The following is an 18,988-nucleotide window of genomic DNA, read 5'->3' as shown; positions in this document are numbered from 1 at the left end:
ATATAGGTTTAAAGTTGCGCTTGTGATGATTCAGTTGTAATCAGATCTTTTATTACATTATAAAATATTATACATGTATTAGCGTTCAACAGCTAATGTAGGTGAAGCTTAGATTGACTTTTTATTTAAAGTACTGTTTTTTCTTTATCCATTTAGTTTAGTTTTATTGAAATTCACTTGTATCCGTTCACGTGTTTGTACTTTTGGCTGTTTGCGTTTTATTTTCACATCCCATTAAATCATTTATCGTCTGAACACTGAATTGTTTCACCGGACAAACTGGTCAGATTGCAGACGTGGTTCGGTCCATAAAGCCTCGGCTCCTCCAGGCTGCAGATGGACGAACATTAAGTGCATTAATCAGCAGCGGGGAACGGACGTGACGTGGCTGCACTCTCGGACTCAAATGAGGGAGAAGTAATGTGAGGGAGAAAACGAGCGATTCCAGGAAATAATGTAGAATTGAGGAGAATAGATAACTGATTCAGATTTTTTTTAATAAAAGCCTGAGTGCTCCCTCCTCCTGTGGGTGGAGGAAAGCAGCAGCAGGACGTCGGCATATGTGCAGGTCTCCCAGGACGACTGCAGGTTCATGCTCGAGGTTTAATATCCTGACATAAGGCCATTGGACTGCTAAGTGCTACCCAGAAATTGCCATCCACTGCTGCCTCGCTGCTATGAAACCATTAGCAGAGGAAACGCTGTACTTACACAATAGCACACTGATTTCAGCATGTATTAAACTCAGGCAGTAAACCAAGCATGAAAGACTGCAGCCCTCCTCCTCTTCCTCTCCTCCCTCTTCCTCCTCTAACAGCGACGACAACAACTGCAACGTCGACACACGCAGCAGCAGCCGCCATATTCTCATTCCACGCTGCCGTGACATCCTGCTGCTGCTGGATGCGGCTCAGGTAGGAGGAGGAGGAGGAGGAGGTTACGGAGGCCCACACATTATGGCAGCAACATCTGCTCCTCTCAGACAGAGAGGAAGGTGAGTTTTTCACCTCAGAATAAACCACATGAGCAGCAGCTGAACTGTGGGACGTCCGTTCAATTTGCAGCAGCAAACTTCGGTTCGACCGTTCTACTGATGCGATGCTGCAACATTCACAAAACCACAGATGGAAGACGTGGAGGAAAACACGTCACAGAGTTAACACGTGTGACCTGCTGTCGAGTCCACGGACACAAACCTGTAAAATTACCATTTATATAAAGGTCTGATTTACATTAAAGTAACACATGATGTATTATATCTACATGTGAGACGTCTATGAGTAGTTAAAAACAACTTATTAGCAAAACAGCAATTTAACAAACGTTCATGGGGCTTTTCATTCATTCAGAACATTATCTACACCTACAGGTGCTGGTGTCATTAAATTCTCAAAACTTTAGTTTTATTTATGTTAACGTTGGTTTTAGGATTATGTTGAAATCGAAGTAAAGTGTTGAATCTCGATTCCTGAAGGTAACGGGGCAGAAAATAGCAAAATGGAGGAACTTCCAGGAGACACTTGGCAAAAATATTCTTTATCTTTCTTTTGTTATTTAAGATTTAGGTTGAAACAATTTAACATGTGAATGATTACCTGTTTGGTTGAGTACTTAAATTAAAAAATAAATTATTTTTCACCTGCCGCCATTAGGTTGTCACAGAGAGGCTGTTTCGCTAACTTTTTTCGGGGAGTCCCCTTTTCTTTAATGCAGAGTTTTTAGGATCCAAGGTTGAGTTTGGAAGTCAGATAGATAACAACTGGAGGAAAGTAACTCTGAGAGAGGACACGCTGACAGAAAGAGAAGACGAGACAAGGTTTAGATTTATTGTCCATTACAGTAGCTCCACTTGAAGACTAATGGTGACCACTGTGACAAGGAAAGATTATATACGTCCTATATACTTCTTATATAGAATTATAGATTATATAGAATTTATACTCCTGTTTGCAGCTCAGATTTGCTGTTAACTTGTCAACTCTCTGTTCAGCCTGGTCTCAAGTCCGGTGTCCACAATAAATACTTCTGCTAAACACGTCCTCCGTCTGCAGGAAAAACCTAATTCCTTCACCCCGCGAGTTTTACCTGAACATCCACTGATATCGACAAAAGCACAGAACTGAGCTCACAGCAGGAGGTGAGAGAACAAGAGAGAGGGATGAGGCGGACAGTAATACTTTAAGTAACACTGTGTAAAGCCTCTTCAGCTTTTCATATGGACGGCGAGAGAGGGAATCAATGAGCGGAGAGATACGCTTGTGTGTGTGTGTGTGTGTGTGTGTGTTTCACAGAGGTAAAGAGACATAAAGTGAGCAGGGTTGGTTTGTGTGTCCTCAGAAAGATGAGGGAGGGAAAGCAAGATACAGAAGGGGTTGCACATCTATCCGAGTGTGTGTGTGTGTGTGTGTGTGTGCATCTGTGAGAGAGACAGAGAGAGAGGGAAAGAAACAGAGAGCGAGCAAGCGAGCGCTGAAACAGGAATAAAGCCGTGTACCGCCGGGACTTGAACAAGCACTGCGCCATTCTACCAGCTCCATCTATCACTGTGCTCCAGCCCCAGCAGCAGCAGAGTGTGTGTGTGTGTGTGTGTGTGTGTGTAGTCCAAGCTTAAAGTAAGAGCTACACACTGCAATGAACACCACCACTGCATCCAGGAGGAGTCGTCGGCCTCTCGCTCTGCTTCTCCCACTTTAAAAATTGATTTTCTGCTTTGATAAAACCTGATAAATCCAATTAGTCCCTGACTTTATTTTGTGTCTGAGAGATAAGAGCAGCACTGACTGTGGTCCTCAGTGTGTGAGCGCGCAGACGTTACCACTTCACTTCACTCTGTGAGCAGGGCTACACTCGATCACATTTATTTACAGAGGAATATCAGGTCCACGGAGGCAGATGATTGACATCTCACATCACCCAGCAGCGTCTTCGACCATCATCGATTTTTATAAGGAAAAGATCCAGTAGGATAAAAAAGGAGAAACCTCAAGGGAGGAGAAACAAGGGGGGAGGGTCACCTCCTTCTGGAGCTGCAGCTATAAACTCCTCTCTACTTTTATTTTGCAATTATTTGTATAAACAGCAGATTTAAAAGGAAATCAGGAGACAAATCTAAAGCTGCTTTCAGACATGACCTGTGGGTCCAGACTTTAAACAATTCATGGGTTTTTTGTTTTTAACCACGTTCATGGAAGTCGCTCATGCTGTCGACACACACACACACACACACACACACACACACTGCGGTTCAGTGCTGCCATATCTGCTTTGGGCCTTGTTGCTCTCTGAAGGTTAATGGTTCAGTTATATTAACGCTAATGGATTTTCTGTGTAATGAATGAGCAGAAATTCACGACAGTGTCGCCGCCGATGCGTTGTTATGCAAATGGTGATGCGCTCTTTTCAAATGAAGTGCTGGAAATGGGAGACGGGCTCAATGAGGCGGAGACATTTCTAAACACTCGGAGGGCAGACGGCTTTTAATGTTTGAAAGGAAATAAAAATGAAACTTTGGATGCGCCGAATATCAGCGTTGTTTCAATTAATCGCATTTTTCAGGGGAAAAAAATGACTCGGGCTGAAATGGAGCTGCAACGAGATGTGACAGTTTCTATTAGCCGCCCAATCATCCACATCCGCACACATACACACAAGTGATGCATAAATAACGACAAACACTGCACATCAGGTTGCATTACAGAGTCATATTGAGAATAATTGAGCTTACCATTGTTGTTTCAGCGATGGACCCAAAACTGTTGATAAAAATGTTGCAGGTTACGTTAACGGGCGGACCTGCAGAGAAAGAGAAGAGAGGGAAACACACAGAGAAGTTAGATTTCAGCCAAACAGCCAGAATGAGAGAAGAGGTAAAAGTTTAGAGAAGTGGAAGTAAGAGAGATTGTATTTTCCCGCAAAGGTCGAGTTGTGCTAATGTCGACAGGCGTACGATCACTTGATCCAAGAAATGGTTTGAACAGATGCCTTAGTTTCGTCCAAACTAATTTTGTGGCACACGACAAAGACTTTCACCTTCTTAGACCCACAAACAAAGCTTCGGTTGCCTTGGTTTTTTGTTCGTTGATGAGCAAAATAAATATTTGAGTCCGTGCAAATCAGCAATTCTGGCTGAAAGGCCTGAGATTCTTTCCTCAAGCTTCGAGATGCAGGTTTCAAGAAAGAGATTTTATTTGGAAAAACATTCTACAACTGAGGGTTCTGAAAAAAATGTGACAAAAGGATAAAATGTGTTATTTGATAATTGTTCAGTCTTCTTCTCAAAGGTCAACAGGAAGCAGGAGAGTTATGGTTGAAATAATAAAGATTTCATTCCATCAACAAATACGTCTCTTATGAAACATTATGTGATGGATGTCGGACTCTGTTTTCTAATCTGTGTTGTTCTGTGAGTGTGATCGTGTGTGAATTTCCTTGTGTAGGATGGATGCAGTGTATTCACTTTGTTTCTGTGTATGAAAGCGACAGAGGAAACTGAAGACAACAGGAAGTTAAACAAAGTGAAACAGAGAGTCTGGGTTCTAACGGCGGCCGAATGAATGAGTCTGTGTTCGGCGCTTAAACGCTTCATCAGTGTCCAACGACTCGACAGCGGCAGGAAGTTTGTTACAGAGTCGCTGAGAAGGAAAATGTGTAAACATCTCATTACAACCTGAGAAAACTAGAAATGAGGAAAAATCTATTTCACATCGTCTTTCCAGACTCAAAAAAAGAGCCGTCGGTCAAACTCCGAGTGTCATTTCAGAGAAATCCATCACGACAAAAGCACCGCCACCCCTCCTTTCTCCTCTCAGAGGTGGGACGCTGCATTCAAGGTTGTTTTCAGATGAACCAGTGAAGGTGAAAGTAAATAGCGTTCAGGGCTTTTGCGGAGGCTCCATTGATTTGCTGTATTACCAGGTTGTACAAACACAAATGCGATTACTTGGCGGCAGGAGTGGCGTTACAGTGAAGAGCGCGGAGGACGGCCAAACCCACAGGCGCGCTCTCCTCTTACAGGCGGTGGACATGACATTGGACTTCAGAACTGAATCAACGTCTCTGAATCTCCTTTTCCAAGAAGTCGAGTGGTTTGACCCAGAGTGGATCCGCCCAATGAAGTGCACAACTTCATTACATCAGCTCAATGAATGCATCCATTTAGAGATTATGACAAAAGCTTTTATTTTTGTTGCTTTTTTATGATTTGTTTTGTTTTTCCTGTTGAAAGATTGGTTTTTGCTATTTCCATTTTATTTCCATTTTGCTGAAAAGAAGGAAAAAAATCAAGTTTCGTGAAGCAGTCACAGTTTTGAACATCATTTTTTAAACTGAAGCTTAAAACTCGAAGTCCTTGCAGCTGTTAACGTCTTTTCCTACCATCTCGCTCTGACTTTTTCCTCTGACCTTGCTCAGAAACTCTCTCAGCGTGTCTGAGCGTTGTGTTTTTTTTCCTCAGGAGGCAGAGATCCTCCGCTCTTTGTTTCGAACATTAAAGATGCCGAGGTGGAAACGCAGCTTTAAGAATCCTGAAGGGCTTTGCATCGTTTAGGAGATAAAAACTAATGTCGGCTTAATGAACTGCTGTTAATCCTCAGTCGATAAAAATACACAAAATCCTGATTATACTCTCTAATGATGTATATTCAGTACTTTTCCATTCATCATTAAAGAGGCATTACGCTGTTACCAACTAATACTTCACCATAATAGCTCCTCTGCACCCAGACTGTGTCCGAAAACGCAGCTCTGCACTTTTCATGCATAGAAATTAATAAAATCTGTGGACAAAGCATCATTATGAGTCTATTGTCTGGGGAATAATTAGATCATTGTGCACAAATTCAATCTCCATTTCTGTTAATCCCATTGTACATAATCCATTCCTGATCAGCAGGACAAATGTTTGTATTACTTTGCTTGGTTACGAAATATAAACGTCCAATAAAACAAAAGGTTTGATTGTTATTCTGAAACATATGGATGTGACTTAAGTTTAAACTGTGGCTCATGCAAACACACACACACACACACACAAATGCAGACTTTGTTTTAAACGTCCCTGGCTAAACTTAATGTATAATTCCACTAGCTGGCGGCTACTGCAAATGAAGGAAGGGGTCTGGATTATTTTGATGGCCAATTACTCTCCCTGTCACAGTCTGAGGAGAGCTGGAGGCCACAGGGGAGGAATATCATCTGAGAGTCATTCTCTCTCACACACACACACACACACACACACACACACACACACACACACAAGCATGCAACTGTGGTTAAGCCATAGAGAAGAATCATAGGGTTGGAGATGCACGGTAAAAATCATTAAAGTTAGCTGCAGGCCCTCTTCGGCTACGTGACTTACATGTACAGAGTCTAATTAGAACAAACAATCGATTACTCACAGGCCTGCGTGATGAGAGGGGGAGGAAGCAATAAAGACACTATAAAAGTTTTAGATATTAAATCAACCAGGTTTGTTTCCAGTGCAGCAAATGAAAGTGTGGCTGCGGACGAAATGAGTTTGTTCCAGAGAAAATTGCTGCAAACTGCTGCTGATGGAGAAGAGTGAGAGTGTGAAACTTGCAGTATTGCAGGTAGAATCACTTCAGAGTGGAGAGAAATATGTTTGAACTATAGAAGCTTCCTGTTTGCTTCAGCGTCTAAAAGCTCGTTGAATGTGACAACACTGATCTTCTGCTGCCTAATTCAATGCATGAATCTACAAACACGGTGAATCACTTAATTTCTTCTGTGTGGGTTTCCAAGCATAATGAACGACATCTCTCTCTTCTACCTATCAACACATTTCCATTTATATTCAGGGTGCTGTTTGTGAAGCTTCCATATTTTTAGTTTCCACAGATTTCCAGCAAAAACAACCGAACCAAACTTATTTGGTTCCCCTGCTGCAAGAAGACACCAATTAAGACAAATCTGGTCAAAGACACTGAGAAGAAAATTGCAGAGAAACGCAAATGAGCTGATTAGACAAGAGAGTCCCTTAAAGTCCTGCATTAGCTAAAGTCCCAGTACTTTCCCTAAGACAGAAAATAATGTAGTAATGTGCACAGGCAGCAAAAGGGGGCATATGGGGGAAATTAACAAATTATCATACACTCTTAGTTCTATTAGTGCATACAGGTCCAACAGTCCCTTAAATCTATTCATAAAACTACATAAACTGTTGATTCCTCACTGAATCCCAACATATTAATAGTCGCCATCCAACCAACCAAACAACCAACCATCCAACCAACCAACCAACCAACCAACCAACCAACCAGCCAGGTTTGAAAACATAACCTCCTTGGTGTATGTAAAACAGACTCTGGACATTATAACCTTTCAAAAACAAGGATTTATTGTGAGATAGTTTGTGTTTTTTAGTTTTATCTGAGCATGAGAGTGTAATGTAATCATGTAATTAATGATTCATGTACAGAAAAGGATCGATTATCACTTGCTGGGTTCTGAACAGACCAGAGGAAAGAGCAGGAAACTATACTCAATAACTAGATGGTGTGAAGTGTAAAGTAATTTCACTTGTGTAGCACTTTTCTAATCTGAGCACTCACAGCCCTTGATGCTACAAATCAAATTCACCAATTCACACACACATTCATACAGCTTCTACATTTTTATATTTATAAATGTATAAATATATATAGGCCTTCTCAATCATTCACACAGGCTCAGCAATTTAGGCGTCAATGTCTTGCCCAAGGACACATCGACATGCAGATTGGAGGAGCTGAGGATTGGACTGCTGACAAATAGTGGAGGGGGTGACCCACTCAGCCTCCTGAGCCACAGCCTCCACAAGTTTTCTTATGCTTTTCAGAAACTGATAAATCGAGCATCGAGAGAAGGTGCGACACCAAATCCAGGTTTGGTTTCAAGTGGGCATTGCCTGTAATCACACAAAAAATCATGAGTCTGATTTGCTCTCGGTCAGGGTTCGGTATCTGACCAAAGGAGACTTCAACATGCAGACTGGAGGAGCTGGGGATCGGTCCACCGACCTTCTCGTCTGTTTATTTAAATGCACTCTCGGATAAACAGACTCTAAAGGCCTTTTGGTAAATAATCATCTCTCCTGGACTCTGTGTCTGATGCATAGAGGCTCAACAAACCCAGTGAGCACAAGCTCTTAAATGTTTGAGTGCATCAGAGGGTTTATCCACGAACCAGCGGGTATTACATTATCACTGTGTTTTCCTTCTGAATGGCTTTTCAGGTTTAACTCAAGTGCTCTGACACGTTTCCTCTGCATCCTGGCTTTGTTCACAATCCCTGCTTCAAAGTCGCTGCTTGGCAGGAGCGAGGCGAGTGGAGGGATATCATAATTTGTCTTTTCTTGACGTCCTTCGAGGCGCGAGGCGCAAAATAAAAACTGAGGAGGAGGAGGAGGAGAAGCTGATACCGAACAGAAAACCTCCTCCTCCTCCTCCTCCTCATGCTTCTCTCCCTCGTCCCTGCTACAGCAATGGGTTTAATAACCAACCAGGGAAGGAGAGAAGGAGAGAGAGGACAGTTTTACTTTATAGCTTTCCAATAAAAACAGAAGACGGAGGTGCAGCAGCAGCAGAAGACGACAGAGAGGAGAATGCAGAGACAGCTCATTAACCATCATGGAGGACAGGCTGGCAGAGTGACTCACAGGTTACTGTAGCTGTAAGTTTGCATCAGTGTGTGTGTGTCACACACACACACACACACACTCATATACTTCTACTTGTAAGGACACAATGTACGACCTCGCCTCTTGAATAAAATTGATTAAATCCTTTTAATATTAATTTGTTTTATAATTAAGGAGGTTTAAGCAGCACTGATTGTGTCTCATACTGTTTACATTTGATAATACATTTAAAATAATGACTTGATTTCTTTTAGGAGCGGCGCGGTTGTACGTCTACAGGTGCATGTTCTCTGTATCTACTTCACTTTCTGACTAATGTGCAGTAACGAGTGAAATTCCTCGACCTCACTGTGTAAAAACTTTTGCGATTTGAAGTTTAACGAGTAAAATGGACTTGAACAGAACTGGACTCAGAGTTTGTCCCTGTGGGCCACCGTACAACACTGATCCACTGGTTTAACTGTTCAACTCTCAGTTTACTCCTGGTATTAAAATATCCAGTGTCCACTCAGAGACCCAATCACTCTGTCGTACGTGGGTTGAAGACGAAGCTACATATGTCCCTCCACAGCTGGTTTGGAAAATGGGATCAGAAGTCGTCCTCAATGTTCCTTTAATGGACAAAGTGTAAATAAAGATGGACGACATGACGGCCGTCCAAAAGTGAAGCCCAATCCTCTTGATTTCCCCCTGGTGGCGGGCTGCAGAATAAGTCATCAACCCTGCCTCCTCCATGTTGGCAGATGGGACATGGCACAAAGTCAAAGTACACGTCAAATTCATTTTTTTTCCCCAGATATGGTTTCTTATGACATTGTTTGTATCCAGAATGTTTTGGCTTCATTTCTGGATATTGGGATGATGATGATGAAGTCAATTCACGTTGAAGCGTATTGATAATTATAAATTATCAACATACTACGACACACACATACACACACACACACACACTGCTCTAGTCCTGCTGAGGCGCATCGGCACAAATAACCTCCTCCTTCTTCAGCTGAACTCCACTTTCATTAAGAACAAGTGACAACAGCAATAAAGCAGGATGAAACAAACAGCTCGACTCGGCCGCTCAGCACTTCTGCTAACTGCAGCCACTGCAGCCTGTGACTGAACAAACCTCCGTCCCTGAGCCCCGGGTCCATGTGACACACACAGCAAGAGGTTTACAATTATTTGTCTGTAAATGTATCAGAGGCTTCTGCATGGATTCATTTTGTCTTCATCAGCTTCTGGAGGTTTCAAGCGTTCGGATATTGCCAAATTTGTAATTCCTGCAATTCATCTGCAAAAAATCAGTGAATCAAAATAGCAGCTGTTCTGCATATTTTTACTGTCTTATATATCTTCTATAATTACTTATGTGTGTTTACGTCTAAAAAGGTCTAAAACATGCAACACAGAGCTGCACTAAAATTCAAAATAAGACATTTTTTAGGCAACACTAATGTGTCTATATTCCTTGATTCACATGCACAACAAGTTTTATTTGTGCTTAACAAACTGGACAAAGCTTTTGCAAACATAATAAATGAGCCTGAGATGAAGCATCTGCTGGAGATTTCACAGCAACATGAGGACAAATTGCTTTAGAAATGAAATATGTTCTGAAAGAATCTGAAATTATTCCATTTCTTCATTCAAAGTGATTCACCATGTTGGTTCCTCTGTAGATTTTACATTTTTTCGCTGGTCATTTTTCACCTCGCAGCAGAACTGACAGAGAGAGAAGTGTTTGGTTGGTATCCAGGGAGTCGACAGGTCTAAATACAGCCGGTATGAAGACGACACACTTCTAAACCTGCCAGGGAAGTTATTCCTCTAATTGCCTTTTTAATGATGAATAGTTCCGAGGGGTTTTTAACTCCCTTGCTGCTTTTTTGTAGTGTCGACACAACATCTCGTCCATGTTGTGATTTTTAAATTGAGCTGTGGATTTCAAACATCAGCCTGTGGGAACGTCTCGGTGTGGTCTCTGTTTCGTCTCCAAAACCAAATTAAATTTAAACGGACTTGAAAATATGGCATCGTGTCATATTTTTTGGTTCTATCGCTGCTGAAGCTTTTGATTCCCACCCGAGAGGTTTTTATTTCACATAACTCCACTCATTGGATGTATTTTGGATTCAAGCGTCCAACAAACAGCAGGTTGTCGTCCACTAAATGCCATATGTTGTGATGATATAGCAGGTGCATGGAAACTGCAGGGAGCATCACTGCTGCCAGTGTAGGAGAGAAACTACAATCCAACATCAACGGCCGATTGTGATAGGAAGCTATTTTTTGTGATTAAAGCAATTTTTGAATTAATGTTTGATTGCAGAAAAATCCTGGTGAACACTGATGAAGCCTGAAGAGATTTACCAAAACATAAAATTATTCCTAGGAGAAATCATTGCTCCCTGACGCCGCGGCTAAAAGACGACAGGAGGCATCGTTCTTAAATGATTTCTCATGGAGGAAAACAACTTATTAAGTCGTTCAGGAACTGAATCTGTGGCACAATCGAAGTCTCCATCTCTATTCCTGCCCTCACGTTGGAGTCACACTTCCACCAACACATATTTTATTTATCACGTCACTTCAATGCACAATAACAAAAGCAGAGCAGACATTGGTTTGCAAACATGGCACAAAAGGTCTTATCAGCATCAATCCTGGACTCGCTGCAGCCGCTGTCATCAACAACTGGAGGAGGCTCCGTCTCCATCTGCCACCAGTGACTCAGACAACAATGGCTCGTCGTCCTCGCACACAAAACTCACGTGACTCACTGAAAGCACTCAGTTCACCTCACGCTCAGGATGAAGTGCGTGTCTGAGGAACAGATTTAAGTTTTGATGAGCTCAGGAAGTCAAACTGCCAGATGTTGTTGGTGGGAGCAGGGTTTTAAATCCATAGGCGAGAGCAGTCTGGATTTATTCATTAAGAATCTGCAGGAATGAACTGTGTGTTCCACAATTTCACCTTTCGGAAAAGAATAAACTTCTTTTACTTCACTTCATAACGTGTAGGAACAGGTATTAGGTCTGAAAATGCAATAGCACTTTGTATCATCACTGAAAACAGCATCAGCCCAGAAGAGATTATCTCGTCGAAATTGTGTTTTGCCACTTCATTGTTTTGGGGCAATAAGTAAAAACCTAAAACAATTCAGCAAAACGATTTCCACCTCAAACACAAGACAAACTATTACGGTCACAAGGTTTAACGACATGTTAATTAATTCTTCCAAATGTTGAAGTCTGATCAAAAGAGATTTTTCAAATGAAATATTAAAATAAAGCCCTGAGGTCAAAAGGAGAGGAGATGACAGAACCTGCAACATGAAATCAAACAAACAAATGAATCTGAGAAAAACTTTTAGTTTACTTTGGTTTAAAACAACTGAACCAACTTCTTCTTGAGCCTTGTTCCTTAGGCTGTGTCTGTACTGATGCTGAGCTAATGATGCTACACCCTCATTGTGTGAGTAGGAGACTGAAACGACAAATCTGAACTATTTTTCCAACGATCGTAGGCGACACGTCGGCCTGCGGGGACTCATCTTAACCAACCTGAAACCCCCCCACCATCAGCACCACATTAACAGCGACAAATTAACTGGTCAAGTCATCAGCCGTCCCTACTGGCATCCTCATTACCGGCATCACACCACTGTGGCGTACCGGCACAACCAAGTGAAACTAATGGTGCTGCACGAATCAAGCCCACTGCTTTTACGAGAAGGAAAGAGGTACAGGTGGTGAAGTGTGGATGCTTCTCATTATCAGGCCTCAGCAGGGCTGTAAAACAGGAATCAGGAGGAACGTCAGAGCCCTGATCTCCGAGGCTTTACTTAACCCTCAGTTTGCTTCAGAGCCAGTGACACGACAGAGAAGCTGAATTCATCCACCGCTGGGAAGAAAAGTCGCAGAACACAAATTACACGAAGACTAGTCCGAATTACGCAGCATCGCCTGTTTTGAAACTGAGCTTCCGTCAGCAAAAAAACACCACAATGGCTGTGAGACATTAAATATTTATAGGGCGTCGTCTGTAGGCCGAGCGGTCTGAGGAAGGCGGTTTTACTTTTTATTGAGCTAATATATTTCCCTTGCACATCCTCATGGAAGTTGAGGGACATGGTTCTGCGACTGTGTGAGGGAGAGTTTGAAAGAGAGAGAGAAGCAGATTGTGTTCTGTTTTTTTATCCATTAAGGCCGCACACGACAGCAGAGGAGGTGATGATTTTGTTCTTATCCTCCATGAATAAACATCAGCGAGAGAGTGATGCTGGCGAGAGTTTAAAAAAAAAAATAAAAGTGGGAACATTAGAGGATCATAAATCTCCCGACTCGCTGGTGAAACAGTGAAATAATGAACATTTTATCAAACGCCAGGAGCTTTAAACTCAACTCAACTCAACTCAGAGAGAAAGAAAAGCTACTTTGGTCATAAAACTGATTCTGGACTATAGAACATTAAATACCCACATTTCATATTTCACCGCCAATGGTTCACTAATGGAGCTTTTCTGTCCACGGCCAAAAGTAAACAGACACCCCAACTTTTAAATTCTAATTATATCCATCTACTAATTCCAGAATTCTGTACGGAACGTATAATGACAGAACCATTCATCTTATCGCCTTCACACTTCTTTGGTGTCCAGGGAAGCTCAGTGTTGATTCTGGTGCAATCTGGAAGCACAACACGTTCAATATTAATTAATTTTGAATAAACAGTCAAACAGCGCCTTGCAGTCACTGGGGACAGTGGACTGAGCTGAGCACGTCTACTTCTACATCCTTGAATAACCTACAGCAGTGATTTGTGAACCAAAACCGACCGACCAGCATTTTAAATGTATTTATAATTAACTTGAGAGGGACAGAGCATGTTAATGAACATCTGTAGAAAAAAAATGCTACATGTCAACATGCCAGATTCTGGGGATAATGCTAGTTTACATCTGTAGTCGTATCGTGGATTCTGATCTCCATCATGGCGTTCATTGAATCACTTCCTCTTTGTATTCAAAGTAAAAGCAAAAACATTAGTTTTGTTGCTGCGCTGCTTTATATCAAGCCTTTATTTTGAAATGTTAGGAATTTGGGTCTAAATCATTATAACTTATATAGAAGCCACAAATTTAACAGTGATGAAGCAAATTCAGTTTCTTTTCATGAAAAACACTGATAGCTAAAAACAAAACACTGCAGATAAACCAGGTAGGATGAACGTTACATTTTCTAACCTCACTCCGCACCGTGGACTGTTTATAAAAACACTCTGCACACAACGTCCAGCACACAAACAATAAGAAGTGATGTTATTTCTATGACAAGTAATAATTCTGAGGTGGCTCCGGAGCATCGACACAGGAGAACAGGCTTGTTTGATATGTACACTGCATGAGTCTATATAACAACAGGAGGATAACTTCACCTCCCTCCTGCTGTTTCTGCTTCTTTTCTCCATTACATCCAGACATGACAACAGAGGAGTTAAACACAAAGGCTGAGAAACTCCAGGAGGAAAGAAACTGAACCATAAAGTGACGTCCGTCTCCTGACAACAATGAAGCTCTATTGAAACAAGCCTTGTTTTTCCCCCTCTCTTCTCTTCCTTAGGTCTACTTCCTCTAAAGCGACACCAGCACCTGAAATAAAGAACCTGCATCTTCGTCCTGTTTATTTCTTTCATTCCCATGCAGATGCCAGAGCTCTCCGTTCCCGTGCTCCATCGCTCTTCATTTACACAGACAGCCCTCATTACTCTCCCACATGTGAAGGAGTCTACCTGGCTTCTCCTACCCAACACCGAACCCTTTTAGCTTTAAACGAGGGAGTAAACAGCGCGGTTGATCAGTGGCGAGGGAAAAAAACCCCACTTCCTGTCACATTTTAATTGGAGTGGCGCGATGAGGAATGGCGGTTTCTCCTGCCGACATATTTCACCATCCATCATCGCCTCTTCCGCCGAGTGAACTTTAGGGAAAAACTTAATTTTCCTCCCCAGCGAGGGAGGAAAATAGCATTATGACATGTTTTACTCCACCTGCTCTTCCTCCATCTCCCCCACACTCCATGAATCCGTTTCTTTTTCTCTTTCTCTTCCTGCCTCATTTTTCATTCTCATTCGTATTCTGTCTTTCAGCCACAGGGTGTGTGAGTTTCATTATGAGATGAAATGTATTCAAAGTGGGAGGCAGGAGAGCAGAGGAGAGGATGGAGAGACGGATGGATGCATAGCAGCCTGGTCAGGAAAGCACCTGAGGCTGTGTGTGTGTCTGTGTGTCTCTGTGTGTGTGTGTGAGTGTGTGTTTGTCTTTGCATATTTACTTAAAATTGCCATCCGTGCCTCGGAGCATATTTCCGTTCCTCTGCATGTTGTGATTGTGACTGTGTGTTTGCAGTGAAAACATTTGTTTCCTTCTGTCTCTCTTATTATCATTCTACATTTCTATCTTTCTATCCATCAGTGGTTGAGTTTATGCAGAGAAATGTCCTGATGTCTATCAAAGTGATAAATATTCAGCTGTTGTTCATGCACTCATGTACGTAGATGATTTGGCCGGGCCCAAGCCACACCACCTTGAAACTAAAACTGTTTTTAAATCATCTCTCAAAACAGACTTTCACTGAATGGCTTTTACTTTTAAATGATGTATTATCTTATCGTCAGTCTTTGATTTAAAATGACCCTGTTTTAATTTGCTTGTTGTATTTGATGAGCTCTACTGTTGGTGTTTTGTATATTTTGTATAAATGAATTATTATTTACTTTCAGTATTTCATAAAAATGGGCTGAGTGATCACGTTGTGATTGACAGCTGAGACTGACTCACTCCTCCAATCGCTGCTGCACAGACTCTCAAATACATCATCGGTGTAAGAAGGTTCCTATCCTGGATATTTGGTTTGATTTCTGAATAGCGGGAGGAGGTGGAGATGAATCCTTCATCTTTATACAGTCGCTGAAAGCTGCATCATGTTTATTTATTTTCTAGCCACATCCCTCTGGTCACATATTTAAATGCAGCTCTGCAGTCGGTCTGAAAGTCGCATAAAGAAACGACCTCTCATTCTCAGGGACTGATGCTAAAACCTGACATTTCAAACCTTTTCTTCCATCATAAAGAGAATAATAACGCTACTAAAACATTAAGGTGTTAAATCAACTACTTTCCACTAAACATAAAATGTACTTTTGTCTAATAAGGAGCATTAAACGAAGTCTTTGGAGAACCAGGGCTCTTCCAGGTCAGGTTCTGAATGATGGGTGGACACGACAGGCTGGCAGCTGCCTGACTGCAGAGCAACAGAAATCAATAGCAGGTCCACGGCGACAGAGACGAGATGACAGGAGCTTTATTCCACTGGATTACTGAGAGGAAGTGATGCTGCACACTGTGCGATTGTGTGTGTGATTAAAACTATGTAAGAATAAATGAATAAAGCAGTGAGCAATGTGGTTTTTGCACGATATTTGTATTCCTGTGCATGTGACCATGAGTGTGTGTTTTACTGCTTTATCTTTGCTGCTTGTAATTTGCATTGTTTGTTTGCCTTATTGTGTAGATAGGCTGTTTACCTTGAGTATGTACTGTATGTGTGTGTGTGTGTGTGTGTGTGTGTGTGTGTAAGAGTGTGCGTGGAAGTCATCTACTCAATAAATCAGCGTGTGATTTAAGGTTGTGTCGTGATGCTCCGCTGTTAGCTCGATGCTTTTAATCATCTTGAGAGGAAGGTAGATCGTCATGTGAGATTAGTGATGAGCACACACACACACACACACACACACACACACTCCGCCCCCTCAATTTATCCCTCAACACACGAGAGATAAAACATGCACTCCTTCTTGCAACCTTACTGATAAAACAGGTTCAACCTATATCACAGTGTTTTTCCACGTTCCAGATAATTCAGAAGTTAGTTTACTGTTTCAGAAATTAAATACATTTTTCAGAAAACTCACGACAAACTAATCCAGCTGAAGTAAAACATGCAGTGATCTTGACAACCAGCTGACAGGAGGCAGAAAGTAGAACTATATCTGACACAAGTGCAGTCTGATGTCGCTTTTCCAGGATTACCAACCCTTGCTTTAAATAAACTGGGGCTCAGATTATATTTCCACTCGTGCACAAAAAACATCTATTTTTATCTCAACCACGTGGTTTTAGGTTTCTAAATGTTGCTCGACTGTTTCCGTGGAGAGTGAGAGATGGGAAAGCCACACATTTCCGGGGCGAACTGAATCGTTTTGTCATGTAGCTTTGAGGATTTGTGGGAATCAAGGAAAGCCCTGCAAACACACACGAGTGTTTCCTCTCTAAAGCATCACGCCGCCATATTATACTCTGCAAAATAGGCCACTTGGATGGGAATTAATCTATGTGGGGGGATATTCTGCTTTACATTCAGTAAAACCACACTATGTGCTCCAGCCTGCAGTAATCATTCTGCAGCGTTAGCTTTCTGCAGCCCTGTGCAATCACATTATAAAGGTGTTCACCATGAGACAGGCCACTTGGATAAGCATAAATCTACATAGCTGCAATTCTCAATAAAAAAAAAAAAAGTAACATAACCGCAATATGCTCCAACCTGCAGTCCTCACATTAAAGTGTCACCTCTCTAAAGCACTATGCAATCATATTACAAAGCCGTCCTCCGTGGAGCCGGGCATTCAGATGAGCATAAATCTACAGAGACAGATTGAATCCTCAGGCCTGGTGCACGACGCCGAGGGGAGAGGAGAACCCGGGATCCGTACAAATATCCCTTGGCCTAACATTAATCTGCATAAAGCACGAGTGTGAGAAGGTGAGTTGTCTGTAATATGTGCTGAACGTTCCACAACAGGAGGAGCAAAGGCTCTAATCAGGGAGAACACGACGATGGCGGCGGCGACCGAGGCTTCGGGATTCAGGCTCTGACCTGCCGACTGGATTCTGCTGAACACGCTGGAAGAGAAACCTCTCTCACCCCCACAATCCTCCTCCACCTCCTTCTTCTTTCTCTGTGTCCCCTTCTTTTCTCTCCTCTCTCCCCCCTTCCTCCCACGTCTCCCTCGATGACGGCTTTCTTTCTCTGGCATGCGTGCACTCGGCCTCTAGTTTCTACATTGATCTGTTCACATGCTGTCTTGGTTTTTTTCTTGATTGTTTCCTCTTTCATTTGTCCTCCTTGTCGTGTCCTTGCCTTCTTTTTTATTCCTTCTTTTCTTTCTGTCTTTTCCTTGATGTTCTTGTCCTTTCACTTTGTCTTCTATCGCTTATCTTTACTCTGACGTCCTGTCATCTCCTTTCCTGTCCTTTAATTTAGTTAGTTTCCTCTTATTTTATTGGTCTTCTTTTCTTTGTTCCTTTCTGAACACGCAATCTAATTTTCTTCATTACCATTTTCGTTGGTATATCTACTTCCCTCAGATTTGCCAAATCCTTCCCGTCGCTTTCCTCGTCTCCCATCCCCCTCTTCTCCTCTTCTGTAGCCTATTACATCTTTCCTCTCTTCCCTCCACATTAACCTCATAATCTTTTCTCTCATGTCTCCTCCTCTCTCTTCTAAACTCTGAGACATCTTCACCAAATTTGTCCAAAGCCGATCCAGAGTGAAACGATGAGCCCTGCACATTACTGTGTAGGAAAATAAATGATTTCTGGTGATAAAGAGTGTGAATGTCAGTAAAAAGGTTGGAGGTTCCCTCTGAGGAGGCTGAAGGAGATCAAGTCAAAGGATTGAAAGGAAGTAAAGCACTTGATCGATGATAATCTCCAGCAGGTGACGTCCTTAGTGATGACCACGTTGGTGGAGTTCATCATTTCATCAGTGGACTGACAGTGGAAAGACAAGTGAGGACACTGGGAAGACGACAAATCTTGTAGGAACCAGTTCTCAATGGTCTCACTGATTTGGACCAAGGTCCCTTCAACCTCTTTAGGACTCCTGTCCCCCTTCTGTCCCCTGTTCTTGTCTAAAAGCTAAAGGGGACTGGTCTTTCTTCCTGCTGCCCCTAGTCTCTGGATATATATATTAAAATCTAAATTAAAATCCTACAGTTTTAATCTTTAATCTTTCTGTCTTTTTTAAATCTCATTTCCTTCATCCATTCTTTTATTGTTTTGCCTTGAACATTGTTTATAGTTTTTAGTATTCGGTGAATAATTTGACTTGACTGACAAAATCTGACTGAATGGACGTTGACGTTGCAAATTGCAAAAGTTCTCTTTGGAATAAAAACATCTTTATTTCAACCAAATGATCAGGACACACAAAGGTTGATTTGCATGATAGTTTTTGGAACAGTGTCATGAGAAAATGTTTAAGTAGCTCTAATGTAAGTCTTTGCATC

The 18,988-nt window shown here is 42.0% G+C and overlaps 1 protein-coding gene across 6 annotated transcripts in view; it reads right to left on the bottom strand.

Annotated features, from left to right (window-relative positions):
- glra1 (glycine receptor, alpha 1) overlaps positions 1-18,988 on the bottom strand; it is an 85,673-nt gene that overhangs the window by 34,328 nt on the left and 32,357 nt on the right. For all 6 annotated transcript variants that reach the window (XM_069531536.1, XM_069531537.1, XM_069531540.1 and 3 more), the window contains one exon: positions 3,725-3,792. In XM_069531536.1, coding sequence (XP_069387637.1) covers positions 3,725-3,792 — 68 coding nt within the window. The remainder of the gene's footprint in view (positions 1-3,724; positions 3,793-18,988) is intronic.

The sequence above is a fragment of the Paralichthys olivaceus genome, chromosome 9, assembly GCF_024713975.1.
Source record: "Paralichthys olivaceus isolate ysfri-2021 chromosome 9, ASM2471397v2, whole genome shotgun sequence".
NCBI lineage: Eukaryota > Metazoa > Chordata > Actinopteri > Pleuronectiformes > Paralichthyidae > Paralichthys > Paralichthys olivaceus.
This window is presented reverse-complemented; position numbering and strand designations above follow the sequence as displayed.